Below are 24,722 nucleotides of genomic sequence, written 5' to 3' on the forward strand. Positions count from 1 at the left end.
AGTATTGGAGTTTCGGCATCAGTCTTTCCAATGAATATTCAGGACTGATTTCCTTTAGGATGGACTGGTTGGATCTCCTTGCAGTCCAAGGGACTCTCAAGAGTCTTCTCCAACACCACAGTTCAAAAGCATCGATTCTTCGGTGTTCAGCTTTCTTTATAGTCCAACACTCACATCCATACGTCACTACTGGAAAAACAATAGCTTTGACTAGACAGACCTTTGTTGGCAAAGTAATGTCTCTGCTTTTTAATATGCTGTCTGGGTTGGCCATAACATTTCTTCCAAGGAGTAAGCGTCTTTTAATCTCATGGCTGCGGTCACCATCTGCAGTGATTTTGGAGCCGAAAAAATAAAGTCTGTCACTGTTTCCACTGTTTCCCTCTATCTGCCATGAGGTGATGGGGCCAAATGCAATGATCTTAGTTTTCTGAATGTTGAGCTTTAAGCCAGCATTTTCACTCTCCTCTTTCACTTTCATCAAGAGGCCCTTTAGTTCTTCTTTGCTTTCTATCATAAGGGTGGTGTCATCTGCATATCTGAGATTATTGATATTTCCCCCAGCAATCTTGATTCCAGCTTGTGCTTCATCTAGTCCAGCATTTCCTTTTTCTTTAAGAGGGAAATAAAGTTTATTAGAGTGGGAGATGCTGTTAGACAAGTGGGCCAGCTCAAGGGAGAACCAACCTCAAATAGGGGTCCTTAGTTCACTGTTATACTCAGGGTACAAGAAGTGGGATAGGGGTCTTGCGGGTCATTTGCTGGTTGGATGAGGCACATATACTGGGTGGAGGGAAGAGTAAAGCAAACAGCTTCTCCCTGTGGGGTAGGAGGGGAGACAGGTTATACTGCTCAGGAAGATCTGAAATCCGTTAATAGTTACAATGTGGGGGAGAGAAGGACAGTAAGAATCTGGTTTATCTGTTCCTGCATTCCAAGACCCTCCTTGGTTTCATCTGCTCTTTTGTCCTTGGATCCTCTCTTTATTTTGGGGGCCAATTCTTTGGCCCCTATTGATACCTGCTCATGTCTAACTATCTACCTATTCACCTTCTCAGACATGTGAGAACCCAGTCTCAAAGAAAAAGGGGTGATGACCACTCTGTCAGTCCAGCATTTCTCATGATGTACTCTGCATATAAGTTAAATAAGCAGGGTGACAATATACAGCCTTGACGTACTCCTTTCCCGATATGGAACCAGTCTGTTGTTCCATATCCAGTTCTAACTGTTGCCTCTTGACCTGCATACAGATTTTTCAGGAGGCAGGTCAGGTGGTCTGCTATTCCCATCTCTTGAAGAATTTTCCACAGTTTGTGGTGATCAGCAACCCACTCCAGTATTCTTGCCTGGAAAATCCCATGGGCCGAGGAGCCTGGTAGGCTACAGTCCTGTGGTTGCAAAGAGCCGGACCCAACTGAGCAACTTCACTTTCACACAGTCAAAGGCTTTGGCATAGTCAATAAACCAGATGTAGATGTTTTTCTGGAACTCTCTTGCTTTATTGATGATCCAGCGAATGTTAGCAATTTGATCTCTGGTTCCTCTGCCTTTTCTAAATCCAGCTTGAACATCTGGAGGTTCACAGTTGAAGCCTGGCTTGGAGAATTTTGAGCATAGTTTACTAGCGTGTGAGATGAGTGCAATTGTACAGTGTTTGAACATTCTTTGGCATTGCCTTTCTTTGGGTTTGGAATGAAAACTGACCTTTTCCAGTCCTGTGGCCACTGCTGAATTTTCCAAATTTGCTGGCATATTGACTGCAGCACTTTCACAGCATCATCTTTTAGGATTTGAAATAGCTCAACTGGAATTCCATCACCTCCACTAGCTTTGTTCAGAGTGATGCTTCCTAAGGCCCACTTGACTTTGTATTCCAGGATGTCTAGCTCTAGATTAGTGATCACACCATCGTGGTTATCTGTGTCATGAAGATCTTTTTTGTATAGTTCTTCTGTGTATTCTTGTCATCTCTTCTTAATATCTTCTGCTTCTGTTAGGTCCATACCATTTCTGGCCTTAATGAGCCCATCTTTGCATGAAATATTCCCTTGATATCTCTAATTTTCTTGAAGAGATCTCTAGTCTTTCCCATTCTATTGTTTTCCTTTATTTTTTGCATCGATCACTGAGGAAGGCTTTCTTCTCTTTCCTTGCTATTCTTCAAAACTCTGCATTCAAATGGGTATATCTTTCCTTTTCTCCTTTGCCTTTCACTTTTCTTTTCTCAGCTATTTGTAAGGCCTCCTCAGACAACCGTTTTGTCTTTTGCGTTTCTTTTTCTTGGGGATGGTCTTGATCACTGCCTCCTATACAATGTCAGGAACCTCTGCCCTTAGTTCTTCAGGCACTCTGTCTATCAGATCCCTTGAAACTGTCACTTTCACTGTATAATTGTAAGGGATTTGATTTAGGTCATACCTGAATGGTCTAGTGGTTATCCCTACTCTCTTCAGTTTAAGTCTGAATTTGGCAATAAGGAGTTCATGATCTGAGCCATAGTCAGCTCCTGGACTTGTTCTTGCTGACTGTATAGAGCTCCTCCATGTTTGGCTGCAAAGAATATAATCAATCTGATTTTGGTGTTGACCATCTGGTGATGTCCATGTGTAGAGTCTTCTCTTGTGTTGTTGGAAGAGGGTGTTTGTTATGACCAGTCTATTAGCCTTTGCCCTGCTTCATTTTGTACTCCAAGGCCAAATTTGCCTGTTACTCCAGGTATTTCTTGACTCCTACTTTCGCATTCCAGTCCCCTATAATGAAAAGGACATCTTTTTTGGGTGTTAGTTCTAGAATGTCTTATGGGTCTTCATAGAACCATTCAACTTCAGCTTCTCCAGCATTACTGGTTGGGGGATAGACTTGAATTACTGTGATATTGAGTGGTTTACCTTGGAAATGAACAGAGATCATTCTGTTGTTTTTGAGATTGCATCCAAGTACTGCATTTTGGACTCTTTTGTTGACTATGAGGGCTACTCCATTTCTTCTAAGGGATTCTTGCCCACAGTAGTAGATACAATGGTCATGTGAGTTAAGTTCACCCATTCCAGTCCATTTTAGTTCGCTGATTCCTAAAATGTTGATGTTTACTCTTGCCATCCCCTGTCTGACCACTTCCAATTTGCCTTGATTCATGACTCTAACATTCCAGCTTCCTATGCAATATTGCTCTTTACAGCATCGAACTTTACTTCCATCACCAGTCTCATTCACAACTGAGTGATGTTTTTGTTTTGGCTATGTCTCTTCATTCTTTCCAGAGTTATTTCTCCACTGATCTCCAGTAGCATATTAGGCACCCACCAATCTGGGAGTTCATTTTTCAGTGTCATATCTTTTTGCCTTTTCATACTGTTCAAGGCAAGAATACTGAAGTGGTTTGCCATTCCCTTCTCCAGTGGACCACGTTTTGTCAGAACTCTCCACCATGACCCATCTGTCTTGGGGTGGCACGGATTAGGTTTCCAATAAATATCTTTGAATAAATGAGTCTATCTTGTCTCTCTATTGTTACATTCCAAGAAAAAGCAGCTTCTTAACATTCTTATTTAGTGTTTTAAATTCACTTTTTAAAATTTGTCATCATTTTCCCATTTTCATCCTCATTCGCATGAAACATGATCTCCACTATCTGAACTCATGTGATTTTGATTCAGCCGTGTGTTTATCCCTCAGTGTTTTATCCCGTGTGTTTTAGCTGCTCAGTCGTGTCTCTTTGTGACCCCACGGACTGCAGCCTACCAGACTCCTCTGTTCATAGGATTCTCCAGGCAAGAATACTGGAGCAGGTTGCCATGTCCTCCTCCACAGGATCTTCCCAACCCAAAGACTGAACCCAGGTCTCCCTCGTTGCAGAAGGATTCTTTACCATCTGAGCCACCGGGGAAGCCCTACCTGATTGCTGTTGCTAAGCCGCTTCAGTCTTGTCCGACTCTGTGCGAGCTCATAGACGGTAGCCCACCAGGCTCCTCCTTCCCTGGGATTCTCCAGGCAAGACCACTGGAGTGGGTTGCCATTTCTTTCTCCAATGCATGAAAGTGAAAAGTGAAAGTGAAGTTGTTCAGTCGTGTCCGACTCTTCGCGACCCCACGAACTGCAGCCTACCAGGTTCCTCAATCCATGGGATTTTCCAGGCAAGAGTACTGGATTGGGTGGCTATTGCCTTCTCCGATCTGATTGCTAGAAGGTCAGAAATCAGGAGGAGGTACTTAGAGGTGAACAGTTAGTCTCCAATTTACATGCTCGCTGCACTCCCAGGTAATTATAAAGTCACACGTTACTAGGGTGCCCTCACGACATAATCGCCTCAAGGAATAGATTGATTAAATTACATAAAACTGATTAAAATAACGGTGTTGTATAACGGAAGAGTTAAAATAATATTTGCTAGGCAAGGTTGTGTAGTTTCTTTAAATATATGACATAGGCTTTCACAAGATAAACAAGGAATACATGTTCCAAGTTACCTTCCAAGCAGTTAGCCTGGATAGACAGTCTCACGGACAATGGAGGGAACGAAGCACTCCTCCAGACCGGCGTTTGCAGCCCAACCCTGCGCCTCTGTGGGCGGGGCCACTGAGGCTACAGAGACCTAAAGCAAGAGGGGGCGGGATCGAGGGCGGGCCCAGGCCTCCAGGGGCGGGGCCGCAGCGGCCGAGGGGCAGGCTGGGAAGCGGCGCCATATTGGCGTCGGCCGCGCTGTATTGTCATAAATAGAGCCGGTTTTGTGGTGTTTTCACTACTCGGTTGGATGCCTCGGCTGTAGTAAGTGAGAGAGTGAGCGTGCAAGCGAGTTACAAGCAAGCGGAGGAAAGTGGAGGAGGAGAAGGGAAGAGCAAGAACAGGACTCCAGAGCGAAAGACAACTCGCCGGTGAGGGAGACGCAGGAAGCGATGAAAGAGATGTCTGCGTAAGTGGTGGGGGGCGGCGGTTGGGGGTGAGGCAGAACTGGGTGGGCTGGGGTGGCCAGCCCGGACCCCGTTTCCGTTCCCTGCCTCTCGCGTCCTGTCCAGAGCTCTACTGTAGTCTCCTTTCTCCCTCCAGACCGGTCGGCAAGGGCACCTCCCCTACACCCGGCGGCTCACCTGGCCAGACTCGGGGACTCTAGGAGTCCCCATCTGTTCCCTGGCTGCCCTATCTCCGAGGACGCCCCCGGACTAGGTTGCGGTGGGAGAAAGGCCTGTGTGTCTGTGGGGAAAAATTGTCGGTCACTCTCCTGCCCCCATCGCTGTCTGAGCCGGTCTCTGCTCCTGTCTGCATTGGCGCAAATACCATCCCCCTACCTCCCCCTCCTCCCTTCCCTTGACCGGCTGTCTTCAGGTCTTCTGGAGTGCATTCACTCCTATCCCAGCCCATGGGTTTCTCTTTTTATTCAAGCTATGGTTTTTTCCACCCTTCCCTCATTTCCCCACCTATCCACAGTACATCTGCCAGTCTATACCTCCTGGTCATACTTTGATAAGTCAGGAACAGTGTCGGTGCTTGGCAAGATTTTGTTGTAACTTCTTACGTTTTGGTTTATTAGGAAATAATTTAAACATACAGAAAAATGCCGAGAATAACATAACAGCATCATTTACGTAGCCATCATCCATCTCCCAAAGCATAACGTTCCGTGTGTGTGTGTGTGTGTGTGTGTGTGTGTGTATGTTCACACATATCTTTAGTTAAAAGAGACCGAACATACTGAATACATCTGAAGGAATTCTGTTACCTCCTCCTCTAGGCCCATTCACCTCCCTCCCTGGAGTTCCCCACAGTTCTGAATTTGATGCTTATGCGGCATATTTTTTTTAATGCTATTACTGCATACGTATATGTCCATATGTCCAGCATTGTTTTACTTGTTTTTAAACTTTATATGACTAGTACCACACTTGTCATTCAACAACTTCTTTAGTGCAACATATGTCTTTGAGATTTCTCCATGATAGTATTTTTCAGCTCTAATTAATTAATTCACACTAATACTGTATTGTATTCCTTTGTAGGGATACATTCTGATTTAGTCCATTTCCTGTTAGTGATTATTTTAGGTTTTTTTCTAAGTTGTTTTTTTTTTTAATGTCACAGTGTGGTAGTGAACATTTTTGTACATGTCTCCTTGTGCACTTATCCTAGAATTTCTCCAGTGTGTTTACTTCTCCAGGGATTATGTCACTTGCTTTTGTTTTCCTGTCCAGATGAGAGAGGTTCAGAACCATGGATTTGGAATTTTAGTGCTAGTAGGGACCTTGATAGCCAGCATTTTCAGCACAGAGATAAGAAAGTGGGACTCAAGATCATAGTTGGTATCATAGACTTCACTTAGACAGTGAAGAGAACAATTAACTAGAGTCACAGAATGTTAGGACTATAAAATCTGATGGAAGCAATGGATGTTAATAGGTTTCTCAGGGACACATCTAGTGATTTCTTTTTAAAAGCTAGAGTATTTCATGAGGACCTTCTAATGAAATAATTTTGTTTTTTTCCTGGGGTTGGGGGTCATTGTTTTCTTACTTAGAGCTTTCTTTCAAGTGGCTGACTGCTTTTCAAAGGTGGTACTTGACTTAAGTCTGCAGGGTATAGTCAAGGTGGCCCTGGCCCGCTCCCATTCAGGCTCTTTGCATTTGAGCTGAGTGGTGTTGGCACAGTTGTCCTGATGACAACACAGGCTGCTTTTGACTTGAAAAGATATCATAACCATGAAAGCTTGAAGCAGAATTAATAGTCCTTCATCTCCATAAGCACAAAATATCCTTTTTACCTTAAAAAGGGGGGCGGGGGCCCAACCCAGTAGTACTGAGTAAACTTTTAAGGTAGCTAAATTAATGAGTGGATTGAGAGATTTAATGTATCAGTAAATGAAACTTTAAGTTTTTTCTGCTGTTTCATTTTTCTTGAACAGAAACACCGTGCTGGACAGCCAGCGTCAACAAAAGCATTATGGAATCACCTCTCCAATTAGCTTGGCATGTCCTAAAGAAATTGATCATATTTACACACAGAAATTAATTGATGCCATGAAACCATTTGGAGTATTTGAAGATGAGGAAGAATTGAACCATAGGTATGTCGTTTAAAAATGCAAAGTATTTTACAGTACATTCTTTAATCATTACTTCTATAAGCATGTATTCATGTACCAGTGATGTCCCTGTGTAGGGATATAAAAATGACAAAATGAAGAGAAAACTTGGCCATCCAAGAGCTTAGAGGAGGAAACTAACAATTAGCCAAGTAAGTAAAATAAACACAGTGTTACATATGACAATTGCCGGCTGAGAAAAAATGAAGCCGTGAGTGAGGTTGTCAAGGAAGTCGTCATTGACATCTGAGGGAAATTTTGAAAGTGAGGAAAGAGCTATGTGCATTTGATGGAAGAGCAGTCTAGGCGGAGGCTTGAGATAGGACTGTACCTGGTATATTTAAAAAATAATAATAATTAAAAACCTAGGTATATGACACAGTGAACAAGAAGGGGAATGTGGGCTTAAAAAAATGAGGTGGGAAGGAGCTTGGAGGGAAAGGTCATTTAGGACCTTGAAAGCCATTATAAAGGTTTTGGCTTTTACTCTGAGATGGGAAGCTGTTAGGGTTTTGAGCAGCAGATTGACATGATTGATTGATGTTTAACACAGTCACTCTGGCTGCTTTACTGAGGTAGTCTGTAGAGGGGTCAAAGTCAGAAACAAGGAAACTAGTTAGGAGACTATTCTAATAACGCAAGGAAGAAATGGTGACCAGAACTAGGGGGATGGCAGTGGAGGTGATAAGAGATAGTAGAATTCTGGATGTCTTGTTTAATAACTGGAATGGGGGGTGGGAGGGGCATCAAGGATGATGCCAAGATTTTTGGTCTCAGCATCTGGAAGGATGGGATTCCATTACCTGAGAAAGGCTGAGGGAGAAGCAAGTTTGGAGAGATCGGGAATTCAGTTTCTCATGTGTTATCTTTGAGATGCCTGAACTTTTTTTTAATCTGGATTTGTATATGCCATCGGTTGCAAGTTTGTTTTAATGTCAAATTGCTTTTATTAAGTTAAATTTTATAAAAAATTAGCCAGTAAATAATTTGCCTGTTTTTATTATCCAAAAACCTGTAACTGTCAATGAGTGCTGACTTCTACTATTACCACACTGAATTGATTTTATCCCATAGTAAGGCCAAGAAAGTTGACAGTTCAGTTGGCCTCTGCAGCCTTATTGAAGGTAATTTTGATTTTTTTTTAACTAGGCTTTTTGAATTTTGAAAAAATAGCTCAAAAACCAAAATACTATCATCACATTTATCGTCTCTTTGGAACTCTTAGGAACCTAAGAATGCCAAAGAGATGTGCCTTGTGTCAACAGATGTGATAGCATTAGCACGTGTATAATATGCTTTTACTCTAGCACCAACATAAAGGTACTGCCTATATGTTTAATTACTTTTTAAAATACTGTTTGTTTTTGGTGGGGGTTTTTTGTTTGTTTTCATCTGAAGTATGTTATTTTTTATTATAGGCTGGTTGTTCTTGGTAAACTGAACAATCTAGTAAAAGAATGGATTTCTGAGGTCAGTGAGAGTAAGGTAAGACTCTAAATTGAATTCATAGTTTCATCGTGTCCTGGTAACAAAATGCAAAGTTAAGAATAATCAAAAATAGATTAAACGTTTTTAGTACACTTAGAAATGAACTGTTCTAGACAGCTGAAGTGAAGAGAAAGTCACTTAGTCGTGTCCCTTTCCACCCCGTGGACTATATATAGTCCATGGAATTCTCCAGGCCAGAATACTGGAGTGGGTAGCTGTTCCCTTCTCCAGGGGCTCTTCCCATCCCAGGGATCGAACCCAGTCTCCTGCATTGCAGATGGATTCTTTACTGGCCGAGCCACCAGGGAAGCCCTCTAGAAGTTGAGTCCTAAATAAATGAGGATTTACCCCAGAGGTAGCCAGTGTCTGACTACATTTCCACATAAATGTCTTCCTTGACTCACATGTAGTAAACCGAACTTTAAATACTGAAATTTTAAAAGCCAGATTTCAGAATTCTTGTGAAATGCTAGGTATGGCAGCACTGGGCCTTTCTTCGGGCAAGGCCAGAAGAGGCTTGAATGGAATTGGGCTACTCACCTCTGGTGCCTCATGGTCCCCATTACTCCCTGCTCTCAGACATAGCAACTGTCAGTTATCAGTTTCTGTTTCTTATGTGTATACTTTCCTCATTTGCATACCTGCCTGGCCTATTGAGACTTTGGAGTTTGCAAACCCTAATTTATGATTACACTGCTTTTTTCCCCTTCAGTAGCTTAGCTTTTTTCCTTCTAAAATCAATTACATATCTCTTGCTTTCTTAGAATCTTTTGAATATAATTGAATTCATTTGTTTGGGAATCCTCATTGGCTGTAGTAAAATGAGATAGGGCATGTTCAGTTGGATAATACTGTTTGTCCCTTTACTAAATGGCTCAGACTGTTGTGTTTTAAATTTTTAGTTTTTTTTTTTTAATAGTTTTCCCATCTCTTAACAGCTATCAGCTGAAAGTTAATGGCTCACAGCAGTAGTGTCTCTGTAAAATCCTTTTCTGCCCATTAATTTGCATCAGTTTAGAAAATACACACCTGTTAAAATTCTTTTACAACTTATATTATTTCCTTTTGTAACCTTTGATATTTGTATAAAATTGGTTCTTTCAAGCAGTGGGCTCTGAATAAGGTTATGAGGGACTGTGCTAAGTCTGCAGTCATTGAGTTTAAATAAATGGTCTTTACACTATTGACTTTTGCTGCCAAATGACTATCTGGCTCATTTTTGAGCTCACAGCAGGGTTATCAATAGTTGAAATTTTCAGTTAGGTTGAATTCTGAGCAGGTGAAATGCTAGTCATGAGTAATTAAAAAAAAATCATGCTTGTTTCTCTGCTACTAGCTGATCAACTCATTAATAAACTTGTCTTATTCATTTACACAACCTCAGGACAGAGCTCAGGCATTGAATGAATGTTGGGAAACCTGTTGTCTCTGTCTATAATCAGCCCATAATTGCTGTGGGTATGCAAACCAGATACACAACTTGCTAGAATTAATTTAAAATCAGAGTAACAAGCTTTTTGACTTCTTGTGTTGTCTTTATGTCATCTAATGTGGTTATACAGAGGTCTTTGCTCTCATACATATTCTAGGATACATCAAGGGAAGTCAAGTGTTAACTATTCACAAAAAAGGGCTAGATGCTTTATTGAGAGATGCACCTAACTAATTTTCTTACTGGGTGGTTTTTTTGCACCTAAAAAATTAATAGAATCTGTTCCAAGGTCAAAGATTTTTAAAAAATTTTTTAAATTGCTTTCCCCTCATTCACATCAGTACTTTAATTTACAAATTTCACTAGCTGGTTTCCATTTAATTTCTAGGCATAAAACCACTGTTAAAAATTTGAGGCATTACCACTATTTGATTTTTTTTTTTTAAGCAAATAAAATACAATTCTTTTTAATTTAATTGGTTTTAATATCTTCCTTTGCATAGACACAGTGATTGGTCATTTTCAATACCATAATTCTCTATCATTTATACCTATTTTATATGGAAAATATCAAAAGGATTTGAGCTAGGTCAAATATCATTTTAATATTCTGTGCATAGTTGGAATATTTAAACAATCTAGAACTCCAAATCATTTTAGTTAAATACTGTGGTTTGTGGTGAAAATCTTTTACTGTTTATCACTTTCTCATAAATCATTAAAGAATCATGCTTTTCAAAGTGGGGAGGTAAACTCAACAGGGCTTCTCTATCCTTTTGTTTCATGTTCGTCATTAATAATTTTATTAACTCCTTTCTAGCTATAAAATTATTTGTGGTACTCTTGAAACATACCCATTAAACAGAGAAAGTGACAAACATAATATCCTGGTATACATATATTTTTAATTAGCAGATACAACTCTTTGGAACTTGGACTAGGCATTTTGGGGAAATGCGTAGAAGTAGTAGACATAGTTCTCACCTTCAAGGAATGTAAATATAGTTGAAGTGATGGAATTAACATACAGGGAAGAAAAAAATAAATGTAGTATGAAAGAGCACATGGAGGGGAAAAGAGCTTCTTATAAGGAGGTGGGTAATCAAAGAAAGCTTCATGAGGAAAGTGGGACTTGAAGTAAACTTTGAAAAATAGATGGAATTGAGATAGCAGAAAGGACAGCAAGCATTTGAGGCAAAGGTGAAAGTGTTAGTCACTCAATCATGTCTGACTCTTTGTGACCCCATGGACTGTATGTAGCCCACCCGGTTCCTCTGTCCATGGAATTTTCCAGGCAAGAATACTGGAGTGGATTGCCATTCCCTTCTCCAGGGAATCTTCCCAACCCAGGGATCAAACCCGGGTCTCCTGCATTACAGGCAAATTCTGTACCAGCTGAGCCACCAAACCGTTGGCCCATTTGAGGCAAGGAAAATGGCAAATGCAATGGGAAGGATAGGTTATGTAACATGTTGGCAGTTGGAGCTTCAGAAGGGAATATCAAGAGACAAGGCAAGAAAGATCCTTAAGAGCATACCATGGAAGTCCTTAGGATCCAAGGGTCAGTATCCAGAAAAGAATGCATTGGCAAGTTTCGAGCAAAAGAGTTATGTGATAGAGTTAAAAATATCAGCCAGTGAATTTTTTACAAAATGGGATTTAGAAATAAAGACCAATGGCAAGAGAATAATTTATGATACTGTTAAATAGCACAGAATGGAGGTGGGTGGGGAGGAAGTGATGTGTAAGGGATATAATTTAAGAATTAGTAATCCAGGAAGAACAATGGTTTATAGGTATGGGCAGTAAGGAAAATGAGGAACAGAAAAAGAGAACTCAGAAGGAGGGATACCTGGTTTATCATAGGATTTTTTTTTGTTAGGTTTCAGTCATGGTTACTGAAGTGAATCAAAGTGTGAGTGAAAATATCTGATGGGCAGTTAGAATTGGCTCTAGAGAGGTGAAAAGTAGCATTGTAATTCTGATACAGCCCAAAATATGTAAAGTTGTTAGATTACCTCTCATGAGGAGATCATTTTAAGAATGACCCCACTTTCTTGCAGAAATATTATGGAGCTAGAATCAAGAAATTAAGCATATCTGTCACAAGAACTAAAGGGGAGATGGAATTAGTCAACTGTGATAACTACAGAGCTGAAAGTGCATTAATTTAGTAGTTGAGGGTTCTACTATTGAGAGTCACCAAGGAGTCAGCGACAGGCAGTTGAAGGGGACAAAGGTCAAATGATAGAAAATATTTTTCTTAAGATAGGGATATATGCATCTGTGTGTGTGTGTGTGTGTGTGTGTGTGTGTGTGTGAGTGTGAGAGAGATGTATGCATCTGTGTGTGTCTGTTCAGTTGTGTGTGACTGTGACTGTATGGACTGTAGTGTGTCAGACTCCTCTGTACATGGGATTTACCCAACAAGAATACTGCAATGGATTACCACTTCCTCCTCCAGGGGATCTTCTTGACTCAGGGATCTTGTGTCTCCTGCACTGGCAGGCAGATTCTTGACCACTGTGCCACCAAAGAAGCCCATGTATGCATGTATACTGGACACAAATTTGTTTTGTCTGTCCTCTGAGAATACCTTCATTACTTCAGGCTACAATCAAATAAATTCTATAAATCTCAGCTCACTAAATTTGACAAATGTAGTGTATATCAGTAGCATTTAGGCAGTTTTTTTTTTAATTGAGGTATAGTTTATTTACAATATATAAATGTTAGGTGTACAACATAGTGGTTTGCAATTTTTAAAGGTATGCACCACTTAAAATTATTTTAAAATATGGCTATGTTCCCTGTGCTGTACAGTATGTCCTTGTACTTTATTTTATACATAGTAGTTTGTACCTCTTAATCCTCTACCCCGTTGTGCCCTTCTCCTCACTGGTAACCACTATTAGTTCTCTGTATCTACAAGTCTGTTTCTTGCTGTTATATTCACTTGTTTTTTACATTCACATGTAAGTAATAACATACAATATTTGTCTTTCGCTGTCTGACTTACATAAGCATAATACCCTTGAAATCCATCCATGTTGTTGCAAATGGCAAAATTTTGTTTTTTTTATGACTGAGTACTATTACATTATACACATGTGCATACACACACTACATCTTTATCCATTCTTCTGTTGATGGACATTTAGGTTGCTTCCATGTCTTGGCTACTATAAATAATGCTGCTAAGATCACGAGGGTAGTAGTTCAATTGCTCAATCTTGTTCGACTCTGCAACCCCATGGGCTGCAGCACGCCAGGCTTCCCTGTCCATCACCAGCTCCCAGAGCTTGCTCAAACTCATGTACATCGAGTCAGTGATGCTATCGAAGCATCTCATCCCCTGCTGTCCCCTTCTCCTCCCACCTTCAGTCTTTCCCAGCATCAGGGTCTTTTCCAGTGAGTTAGTTCTTCGCTTCAGGTGGCCAAAGTATTGGAGTTTCAGCTGCAGCATCAGTCCTTCCAATGAATAATCAGGACTGATTTCCTTTAGGATTGACTGCTTGGATGTCCTTGCAGTCCAGGGGAGTATCAAGAGTCTTCTCCAACACCACAGTTCAAAAGCATCAATTCTTTGGTGTTCAGCTTTGTTTTTGTCCCACTCTCACATCCGTACATGACCATTGGAAAAACCACAGCCCTGACTATACAGACCTTTGTCAACAAAGTGACGTCTCTACTTTTTAATATGCTGTCTAGGTTTGTCATAGCTTTTCTTCCAAGGAGCAAGTGTCTTTTAATCTCATGGCTGCAGTCACCATCTGTAGTGATTTTGGAGCCCAAGAAAATAACAGTCTATCACTGTTTCCATTGTTTCCCCATCTGTTTGCCATGAAGTGATGGGACCAGATGCCATAATCTTCATTTTTTGAATGTTGAGTTTTAAGCCAGCATTTTCACACTCCTCTTTCACTTTCAGGAGGCTCTTTAGTTCCTCTTCGCTTTCGGCCATTAGGGTGGTATCATCTGCATATCTGAGGTTGTTGATATTTCTCACAGCAGTCTTGATTCCGGCTTGTGATTCATCCAGCCCTGCACTTATAATATATTCTGCATAGGAGCTAAATATGCAGGTGACAATATACAGCCTTGACATACTCCTTTCCCAATTTATATATGTTACAATTTAGATATGTACCCAACATGAAGGTACATATCTTTTTGAATTAATGTTTTTATTTTCTTCCGATATATTCCCAGGAGTGTGATCCAGTAATTGCTGGATCATATGGTAGTTCTGTTTTTAGTTTTTTTAAGGAAGCTTCCAGTTGTTTTCTATAGTTGTTGCACCAATATATTGATACATTCCCATAAATAGTCTGTAAGGATTACCTTTTCTTCACATCCTCGCCAATGTTTATTAGAGCACTTAGGCAGTTTTAATGTGAAATAATTTGAATAATTGAATGCCTTTTATATTTTTTATTTTATTTTAGAATCTTCCACCTTCTGTTGTGGCTACTGTTGGTGGAAAAATTTTTACTTTTGGCTCCTATAGACTTGGAGTACACACCAAAGGTAATTTCTTTTCTGTGTTTTAACTGGTAAGAACTTTGAATAACAAACTTATTTATTGTTTATAATTAGAAAATACAGGGGGAAAAAATTCCCATTATCTCATCACTCAGAGTTAATCAGTGTTAACATTTTCCTATACTCATTTTACATAGTTTCTTCTGTACATATGTTTTTGTTTACAAAAATGTAATACATACTCAATATACTGTTCTTAATAATACTTTGATTTGCAGGAGCTGACATTGATGCACTTTGTGTAGCCCCAAGACATGTGGAGAGATCTGATTTTTTTCAGTCTTTTTTTGAAAAGTTGAAACATCAAGATGGCATTAGAAACTTAAGAGTAAGTATCCTCTGTTATTTAATATTTTGAATTTGTTAACAAATAATAGCAAAAGCTAGGGCTTGTGATGATTGATATATTTAAAAAGTTGCTATATCTTAAACTAATGGATGGTGATTTAAAACATGGGCTTTTTTAAAAATTGGAGGGTAATTGCTTAAAATGTTGTACTGGTTTCTGTCACACAACAGCGTGAATCAGCCGGAAGTATAGATATGTGTCCTCTCCCTCTTCAGCCTCCCTCCCTCCCCGTCCCCATCCCCTCCCTCTGGGTTGTCGCAGCACCAGGCTGAACTCCCTGTGTTACACAGCGGCTTGCCACTGGCTGCCTGTTTTACTCATGGTGGTGTGTGTCAGTGTTCCTGTCTCACTTTGTCCTCACCTCTTCCCCACTCTGTGTCCACTCTGTGTCCGTTCTCCATGTCTGCCCTGCAGATAGGCTCACCAGTGCCATTTTTCTAGGTTCCATATTTGAGTTAACATAGGATATTTGTTTCTGTTTTTCTGACTGACTTCACTCTGTATCAACAGGCTCTAGGTTCTTCCACCTTAGTTCAGCTGACTCAGATTTGTTCCTTTTTAAGATTGAGTAATATTCCATTATATATAAAAACATGAGCTTTTTAGTTATACAGACCTTGATTGAGTCTAAAATCTACCACATATTAAATAGTGGATTTTGGTCAAGTTACCTATTCTGAGTCTCAGTTTCCTTAGCTATAAAATGACAATCTAGTGATAACTTTCTTATAAAGTTTTTTGGAGGATTGATGAGATAATTAACATAAATCAGTTACTGTAATATCTGGTAAATGGTTGATGCCTATCAAATTGTAGCTGCTATTATGTGTAAGGTTCTATCAGTAACTTTATGTGTGTATATCTAGCTATTCACTCAGCAAATAAAATTCCAACACCAGTGATTCATCCAATATGGCCTTAGTCCCCCAAATACAAGAGTGAACAAAACATAGTTTATGGGATGGAGGGATTGGGGGAACTAAACCAAACGGTTTATTTATTTATCTGTTTATTATTTTTGCTGTGCTGGGTTTTCATTGCTGCTCATGGGCTTTCTCAGTTGTGGCGAGTTGGGGGGCTACTCCTCATTGCAGCCCTTGGCTTCTCACTGCAGTGGCTTATCTTGTTGCAGAGCACAGGCTCTAGGCATCTGGGCCCAGTAGTTGTGGGGCACAGGCTTTGTTGCTCCAAAGCATGTGGAATCTTCTCCAGCCAGGGGTCGAATATGTGTCCCCTGCATTGACAGGCAGATTCTTAACACTGGACCACCAGGCAAGTCCAACAAACGGTTTTAATGTAATTTCAAGTGCTTGGATAAGGTGAAGCTCAGAGGATCTTGTTATTTGGGTTTCTGGAAATAGAGCAGGAGGCTAAGAATTCACTCGGTGGAGGGATTAGGAGGGCTCGAGAGAAACATTCCTACTAAATCCAAACTGTATAGGTTTTTTTGCTAAATTAGTCATGAGATCTGATACGTTATTTACACTAGTGCTCTTGGTAAATAATCAGATTTCAATATAAGTTCCAACAAATAGTAAATACCCAGATGATAGCATTTTTCCCTGCCAGTTTCTGATGAGTATTTTTAGGAGGATAATAACTTAGATAACTACTCGGATGGGTATTTTGCATATCTTAAATAACACAGTCAAGAGTTGAAGTACTTGGTTACCTAGAATGAGAAACCAAGAAAATTTTCATATTTTCTACTGAGTTAGAAATTGGGAGAAAAAGTATTCGCATTATTGGCATTTGAGAAGGACAGAGAAAAGATTACACCTTATTTGTTGTCATTGTTTTCTTCTTTTGCAGGCCGTAGAAGATGCCTTTGTGCCTGTTATAAAATTTGAATTTGACGGAATTGAAGTAAGTGTTATCTATTTTTCTGACTTTACAGTTGAACTATTTAACCTGTATGGGGTGTTTTTTTGGTCCTGTTCTGTATTTTTTAAAAATCAGATTTACAAAGGCCTGTATTTTAAGGAATTAAATAGTCTAGTCATGGTGAATCCTTCCTCACCATGGAAGGTGAACCATCCTTCATCCCTGCCCTCATTATTTTTATACACATCTGTCTCATTCCTATAATCTCCTAAAATAATTATATTATTATAGTTTTAGTTAGAGCAGTATTCATTGTTTTTGTTATTATGATCTTATAAATACTGTTCCAAACTAAGCACAAAATGTACTAGGTTACCATTCTTTGTTATGTGACTTTTGTTTTCTCGAAGTTAATGTTTTGTGTCTTGTCTCCTTGATTTTTATACTTTTACTAATTCAAACTCAGTCTCTCCTGATTGTCTAAATCTCCATTAAATAAATTTGGATTTCTCAGGTGTTCTGTCACTAGTATCTTGGAAAAATATCTCACTGATTCTTCTCATCTATTCAAATCTACTCTGATTGACCTCCATGAGAGATACACAGCTGTTATTCTGACTTCTCTCTTCACTGATCTGGGATTTCCTTTTGCTTCTCTTGTTTTCTTTTCTCTTGACTTGCTCTCTTTTTAGAGGCACTCATCCACCAGTTTCCCTAAAAAGAGCACATATTTTTGAGATCTTGCATTTTAAAAATGTCTTTATTCTGTTCTCACACCAAATTGATATGTTGGCTGTGTATAGTGGGAAATAATTTTTCTTAGGATTTTGAAGGCCTTGTTTGCTTCATTGTCATCTTGTTCCCATACTCTCTTGAGGAATGTGAAACCAATTTGATTCCTCATCCTTTGTATGTGACCTGTTTTGTCTTTTTGACCACTGTGTGGTTTTCTTTTTTCCCCCTGGTCTTCATCATTGTAAAATTCATGGTAATACACTTTGTTTTGCTATGTATCTTTTCAAACAGATGTGCTAAGACACTCAGTTCCTTCAATTTGGAAATACCTGTCCTTCACCTCTTGGAAATTGTATTGAATTCTGTTGTGTTTCCTGCCTTTGTTTTCTGTCCTCCTGGAACTCCTCTAACATTTTTGAACCCCCAGGACTGCGTTTTTTTTTTAACCTTTTCCTTCCTACTTATAACTGTGTCTTCATATTTTGTTCTGCTTTTTGGGCTTGTCTCATCTTTTAAACTTTTCTCTTGTTTTTCATTTCTGCCATCATACTTTATTTTCTAAGAACACGTCTTTATTCTCTAAATGTTCCTTTTTATTTATGAGTTTATTTACAGCTTCTTGTCCTTATTTCTGAGATACATTTTATCTCTGCTTTCTTAGATCTGCTCAGTCTGTTACATTTGTCCATCTGTTTTCCAGCTTTCATAGTTTTTGCTGTTTTCTCCCACTGTGTTCTTTGCGTAGTGGGTTATGCCTTTAAAAACAATAACACTAGAACACAACAAAACAAAATTTTGCCAGTATTTTAGTGGGCTTTCAAGAGGAAATGAATGTAAATGTGTTGAATCTGCCATCTTTATCTAGAAATTTCACTCATATGGTTTTGATTTTTTTTTTTTCAAATGCTTGGCAAAATTAAAATGCTTTCCCTTCATTTGAAAACTGTTCTCCCAAAACTTTGCAGTGATTTTCCAATGTGGTGTTGCCTGCATAGGCCTTTGGAAATTTTGGTAGAACTTACCAAACTAGTAATTAGAACTTTTCACATTTTTGAGATGGGAAAGACAGGGAGAATGGACTAGGAGAAAGTAATATTTCTCTCTTGCTTTTCTTTTTTCCAAAGATTGATTTAGTCTTTGCAAGATTGGCAATACAGACCATATCAGAAAATTTAGATCTAAGAGATGACTCTCGACTGAGAAGCCTTGATATCAGGTGTATTCGCAGCCTAAATGGTAAGCTTCCAAAAAGAAATTTCAGAAACCTGCTTGAAAACAGTTACACAAATAGAGATCTTTTTGCAAAACTTTTATAAGAATTAGCCTAACTTAGTTTAAAATGATGTAATTTTTTTCATACAAGTAATCTGATCACATTTAACCATCATAAAACACAAATTTGAAATGTTTATAGAGGTGGTTCTCAGGCTTTTTGGTGTCAGGACCCCTTTACACTCTATAAACATTTTTTGAGGACCCCCCAAAATCTTCCATTTATGTGAATTATATTTATCAATATTTCATATTAGAAATAAAAAGTGAGAAATTTTTAAGATATTTACTTAGTCCATTTAAAAATAGCTATAATTCCATTTATAAGTGAATATAGATATATTTTTATGTGAGAATGGCAGGGTTTTTTTGGCATTTTTGTGACTAATATTTTCTCATACCTGCTTTTATTGTCAGTATCATAAAATTTTACTTTGATTGAAGCATAGGGAGAAAATCTGACTTCTTAAAGATATGTAATTGGAAAAGGGAGTTATTTTAATAGCCTTTCACATAATTGTGGATATTTAATACTGCACCAAAACTTGACCAGTGACAGTTTGTTTTCTTTTTAACAGCTTTATTCAGGTATAATTACATACTATAAAATCCATCGTTTTTAAGTGTATAATTTAGCAGTCTCAGTATATTCACAGTTTTACACTACAGTAGAATTTTAGAACATTTTTTATCATTCTCGAATGATCCCTCATACCCATTTGCAGTTATTCCCCTTTTCAACCTCCAGTCACCAGCAACCATTTCTATCTCTGTAGATTTGCCTTTTCTAGATATTTCATATGAATGGGATCATATAATACGTGGTCTTTTGTGTCTGGCTTCTTTCACTTTAATGTTTTTGAGGTTTATCCATGTTTTTAGCATACGTCAGTAATTTGTTCCCTTTTCTGAGGAATTAAAAGTGATCTGTTTTACATGTTGATTAGAATGTAGAACCTGAAACTGTTATCAGTTAACTTTTGTACACTGTTACATTAAAATCTATTGGTGTGTCTGATTCTTTGAATGGATCTTTTACCCATGCATGAGTCAGTCTTATCATGCCTTAGGTATGTGGAAAATACTGGCTCACAAAGTTACTTGGATCTTCTAAATATTAACACACATTTTACTATAAAATAATTTTTTTTAAATTACATTCATCATTGTCACCACCAATCTCATCAGAAAAGCCTAGGTCTTGGAAAACTGTCAAGCTCACAGTAGCAAATACTAGTTGTCCAAACTTCTGATTTTTACTTGAAAGCTCAAGTTTTATTGCAATAAATTTCATCATTTGGTTTTCTAAAAGTGAGGGGCTCATTTTGTTCATTTTTTATGAAATGTCTGCTTAAACACCCAAAAATGAATAACCACTGTTGTCTGTCAATCATTCTTCCTACTAAAACTGATGTTCCCTGAAAAAAAGAACATAGTTAGCTTACCTTGAACACGTTCAGACATCACACAAGTTCCTCTCCTGTTTTCTAACTGCAAACTTGTGGTGAAGATAATATCGTCTACTGGTACACTTTGTTGGCACAGCTTTGATTCACTGCTTAGATCCCAGCAGTTTTATCCAACACTGGTTTCGCACCTTGAGTGCAAATTTAACATGGTGAAACAAAGAACACATTAGTGTCACAAAAATAGATTTGATCTAAAAAGAGTCCCCAGGGCCCACACCTTGAGAACTACTGGTTTAGAGTATCTTCTTTAACTTAATCATTATGTTTTGCTATATTTCCAGAGAGCAGCAATAGATTACAGTATTTGTAGATAAGGTTTGCATTAAAGCAGTAGTAGTTTTCTAACTTAGAGGCATTTGAATAACAGTAAAGACAGATGTGGAAAAAAAAAAATATTTCAGATTCATCTCTTATTTTAATATTAGATTGTATTACCCATGTGCTGTTTAATTCTTTATAAGCAAAGTGATTTCTGTTATATAAGGGTTAAATTGAAAGTACATGAAGAAATTAAACTTCATAGTTTATTATCTTTGGTATTTTTAGCATTTGAGAGTTGAAGTTAAAAGGCTGTTTGAATTAACTGGAATTTGTTGCATAATGAAAAATGAATGCTTTATGTTTTTCAGGATGTAGAGTTACTGATGAAATTTTGCATTTAGTGCCAAATAAAGAAACTTTCAGACTCACCCTAAGAGCAGTTAAACTATGGGCAAAACGTAAGTATACAAGGTCTTTAATTTTACCTTGAGTTATAAAATTACAATTTTCAGTTGCTCATGGTAGACAGACACAGGAAACTACTGTGGGGGATTGAAGTACAGTAGGTTTTGCAGGGGCTGTTTCTTTTTCAGATGTGATGCTTCTGGTTCTCTGATGAGTGACTCTTTTTTTCTTCCATAGGTGAAAACTAAAAGCCCCTGACTCTTAGGTTTCAGCCAGGGAGTTAGAATGAGTTAGAACTTGAAGAGTAAAATCCTTACTCATCTTCGAGTTCTCCTGGGCAGAACCATCTTGATCATCTTTATCTCTATCGTCAGCCGTCTAGTATATAATAGGTGTGCAGTAAATTTTTTAAAGGAGGAACCTACAGTGATAGTTTTAACATTTTCTTTTTACCTTACAGCACTCTGTATTGGAGGGCAAAGTAGGAGATAAGATGAGTGACTTAGGGTTACTAACAAGAATGAGCCTGTCATGAAGGTCTGCTTGTTGATTTTAATGTTTCTATAATGGAAAAGAGTTCCAAGCAAATCTTAGGAGAGCAGTTAAACTTTAAGCTGTTCCTTATACGTGAATGTCATGGATAGTAGGTCCTAACAATAATTAACAACTATATTAATTTTCTAGGACGTGGTATTTATTCCAACATGCTGGGATTCCTTGGTGGTGTCTCCTGGGCAATGCTGGTTGCAAGAACTTGCCAATTATATCCAAATGCAGCAGCTTCTACTTTAGTTCATAAGTTCTTCTTAGTTTTTTCCAAATGGTAAGTAGTCATATACATATTTTATTCTGCTTACTAACTTCTGCGTATGTGTATACTTATCTGGAAACTTAAGAGTTATGCTTACAGTTTTCCTGTTGTCTTACATTCCTTTTTAAAAGTTATATTTTAAACATCAAATTTGAGGAAATGATGGGACACCAGATGGTGCTTTTTCTAGGGGGTCTGTAAATGTGGGCCTTTAGCTAGTGAGAGTGGTCTTTGCCAGTTACTAGCTCTATATAGGTTAAGATCTCGTCTGTAAAAGAGAGATAATAACCATAGCTGCTGCATGTATTTATTAGGAGTATTCTCGGTAAATGTTAGCTGTTGATGTTACTAAATTATCAGAGTTAAGTCTATGAAAGCAAATGAGAAGGAAAGAAAAAATTCAGGTTTAAATTAGTTAAAGTTAATGGGCAAAGCAGTATTCGCCCTTTCAGAGAGCACCGCCTTAAAATAAGCAGCTTTTAATATTTCATGTAGTTCCTGAAGTGACGTCTTACATGAGTTTATTTTCCTATTTCATGTTAGGGAATGGCCAAATCCTGTGCTGCTGAAGCAACCAGAAGAAAGCAATTTGAATTTGCCAGTTTGGGATCCTCGGGTGTGTAACTTATTAAAGCTTTCTAGGAAAAGGACACTTCTGTAAAGTGAAATCTAGTTAAGGATAATTCCCCTTGTTCCTGTTCATCTTCCTTCTGTGTAACTATAGTCCTTTCCCTCCTTCTGTGGTGTTTTTTGGTGCAGATGATTTGTGTCTCCAATGCTGATCCAAATATTAGGGCATTAAAAATCACCCGTATAAGATTTGATGAGTGGTTGTATCAACCAGGATGTCATAATCTATTGTTTAAAGCTGTCTTACAAGTAATTAGTTATTAATAATAAAATACCGACATATATAAAACATGTACTTTGCTGTGCAGGTTAAAGCAGATTCGTGGTCCCATGATAGCAGAACTCTCACCTTGCATTTTAATTTGCTTTTAGAGTACTGATTCCTGAGTAACCAGGGGGAAGGTGTGGAAAGAGGATAGAGGACCTTTGGACCAGATAATCCTCTGCACTTACTATTATATTTCCTTGGTTCTAAAAGACCATTGTTTATAAAGTGTACCATCAATTTGAAAACTTTTCAAGGGAAAAATAAAATTTTGCAGAGTTGTTTTTTTTTAAGTTTGACTACCATACACATCTGACTTCAGAAATAAATGTAGTTGGGGAGGGGAAATGTTCTTCTTAGAATTGAGGAAATGTAGTATTAAAATATATTTCATATTCTTCAGACTTTTGGGGAAATGAAGTGAGGACAACTGAAATAGGAGAATAGATCAATTATTCTGCTTCTAATTTCACAGGTAAATCCATCAGATAGGTATCATCTCATGCCCATAATCACCCCTGCCTACCCACAACAGAATTCTACGTATAATGTGTCCACATCAACTCGAACAGTAATGGTAGAAGAATTTAAACAAGGTAAACCTGTTAGCCCTGTTGCCCTATACATATTCCCACAAGTTTTGATTGACAACAATTTTATTCTATTGCAGTTATGCCTATTATTTCTAAAAATCCTTTCAGATGTGTATTTTTTCAGTAATTGGTTTTGCAAAGTATGTGATAATATTAAAAGGCCAAAATGAAGCCACTCCAGTCTGGTTGAAATTTGAGTTTTGTTTTCTAAGAAAGAACATAATAAATTTATACTTTATTTTTTTAACTTAGGGATTTGATGGAGTTAGAGCTTTGAGGGAAGGGTAATACAGGAGCTATGATGCTGAGTTTTCAGAATCTGTGTTTCTTTCTCTCTTTAGGTCTTGCAGTCACAGATGAAATTCTTCAGGGGAAATCAGATTGGTCCAAACTACTTGAGCCACCAAATTTTTTCCAAAAGTATAGGTATTTGAAATTTTGCATTGTGTGTGTGTGTGTAAGGAAGAGGAATATTAAACTTACAAAGTTAATACATAATAGGTGACATTTGTCACTTGAATAGTTCAAGTGAGGTAGAGAATAGGTTAGCAGAAACCCTAGGTGATAAGAAAGTCTGTACTCTAGTAGTATCAACCCAGTATTTGTGGGGTTTTGGTTTTAGTGAATTGTTTTTAATTAGAGGGTCTAGAATTAATTTTGTGAAAATCAGAGCATGTTTCACTTTTCATAAATGTGTGCCTGTGTTAGCTTTTTTGTTCATTGGGAGGGAGAAAGAAAAAGTAATGATGGAAAGTCAGACTCTTAACAATAATTTCTGGTTTTTTCCCCCCGATTGTTGCTGAAAATTCTTCACAGACATTATATAGTATTGACTGCCAGTGCATCAACAGAAGAAAATCATCTAGAGTGGTAAGGCATTTCAAGTTCTTTGCCTACTATGTAATGATAACATATTTATATGATGCTTTATCATTTCTAAAACACTTTCTTACTTTTCAGTTATTAAATATTATAGTGACTGTTGTACTTGTATCAGTGTTTCAGAAATGCCATCAAATTAATGTTTCAGAGTTGAAACTGACATGAGATAAGGATACATGCACAGACTTTTGCTTTTTGTCACTTCTCAGAGTCAGATTTAAGCAAAATTGTGAGGGATTTGAATGATTCTGATACCTAGTATATAACCATAATGTGTATTGAGACACACATATATACACACATGCTCCAGTTGTGACTATTTTATGGCCCTAAAAGGCAGTATTTTAGATCAAGAGCATTAAACAGATAGGTCCTTCTTGAAAAAGAAAGGAGAGGAAACAATTCACTAAGTAACTTTTCATTTACTTGAATGATATCCTAACAGGGTGTCTTAATACATTGGCCTGAATTTTTTTAATGAACACATAAAGCTAGATTTAGAAACCAAAGATCCAGTTGCCAAATCATTTGGATCATGGAAAAAGTAAGGGAATTCCACAAGAACATCTACTTCTGCTTCATTGACCACGATAAAGCCTTTGACTGTTGTGTGAATCACACAAACTGGAAAATTCTGAAAGAGATGGGAATACCAGACCACCTTACCTGCCTCCTGAGAAACGTGTGTG

The 24,722-nt window shown here is 38.1% G+C and overlaps 1 protein-coding gene across 4 annotated transcripts in view; it reads left to right on the forward strand.

The window, feature by feature from the left end:
* Positions 1–4,660: 4,660 nt before the first annotated feature.
* PAPOLG (poly(A) polymerase gamma) overlaps positions 4,661–24,722 on the forward strand; it is a 32,529-nt gene continuing 12,467 nt past the window's right edge. For 3 of the 4 annotated variants that reach the window (XM_020909057.2, XM_020909054.2, XM_020909058.2), the window contains exons 1-13: positions 4,661–4,912; positions 6,893–7,054; positions 8,491–8,557; positions 14,441–14,522; positions 14,756–14,865; positions 16,699–16,752; positions 18,570–18,681; positions 20,816–20,905; positions 21,537–21,675; positions 22,207–22,279; positions 23,034–23,154; positions 23,493–23,577; positions 23,968–24,021. In XM_020909057.2, the coding sequence (XP_020764716.1) occupies positions 4,896–4,912; positions 6,893–7,054; positions 8,491–8,557; positions 14,441–14,522; positions 14,756–14,865; positions 16,699–16,752; positions 18,570–18,681; positions 20,816–20,905; positions 21,537–21,675; positions 22,207–22,279; positions 23,034–23,154; positions 23,493–23,577; positions 23,968–24,021 (1,166 nt within the window). In that variant the 5' untranslated portion in view covers positions 4,661–4,895. The remainder of the gene's footprint in view (positions 4,913–6,892; positions 7,055–8,490; positions 8,558–14,440; positions 14,523–14,755; positions 14,866–16,698; positions 16,753–18,569; positions 18,682–20,815; positions 20,906–21,536; positions 21,676–22,206; positions 22,280–23,033; positions 23,155–23,492; positions 23,578–23,967; positions 24,022–24,722) is intronic. The other variant, XM_070478730.1, reaches the window with a different exon arrangement.

Source organism: Odocoileus virginianus, chromosome 2 (genome assembly GCF_023699985.2).
Source record: "Odocoileus virginianus isolate 20LAN1187 ecotype Illinois chromosome 2, Ovbor_1.2, whole genome shotgun sequence".
In the NCBI taxonomy this organism is placed as follows: domain Eukaryota; kingdom Metazoa; phylum Chordata; class Mammalia; order Artiodactyla; family Cervidae; genus Odocoileus; species Odocoileus virginianus.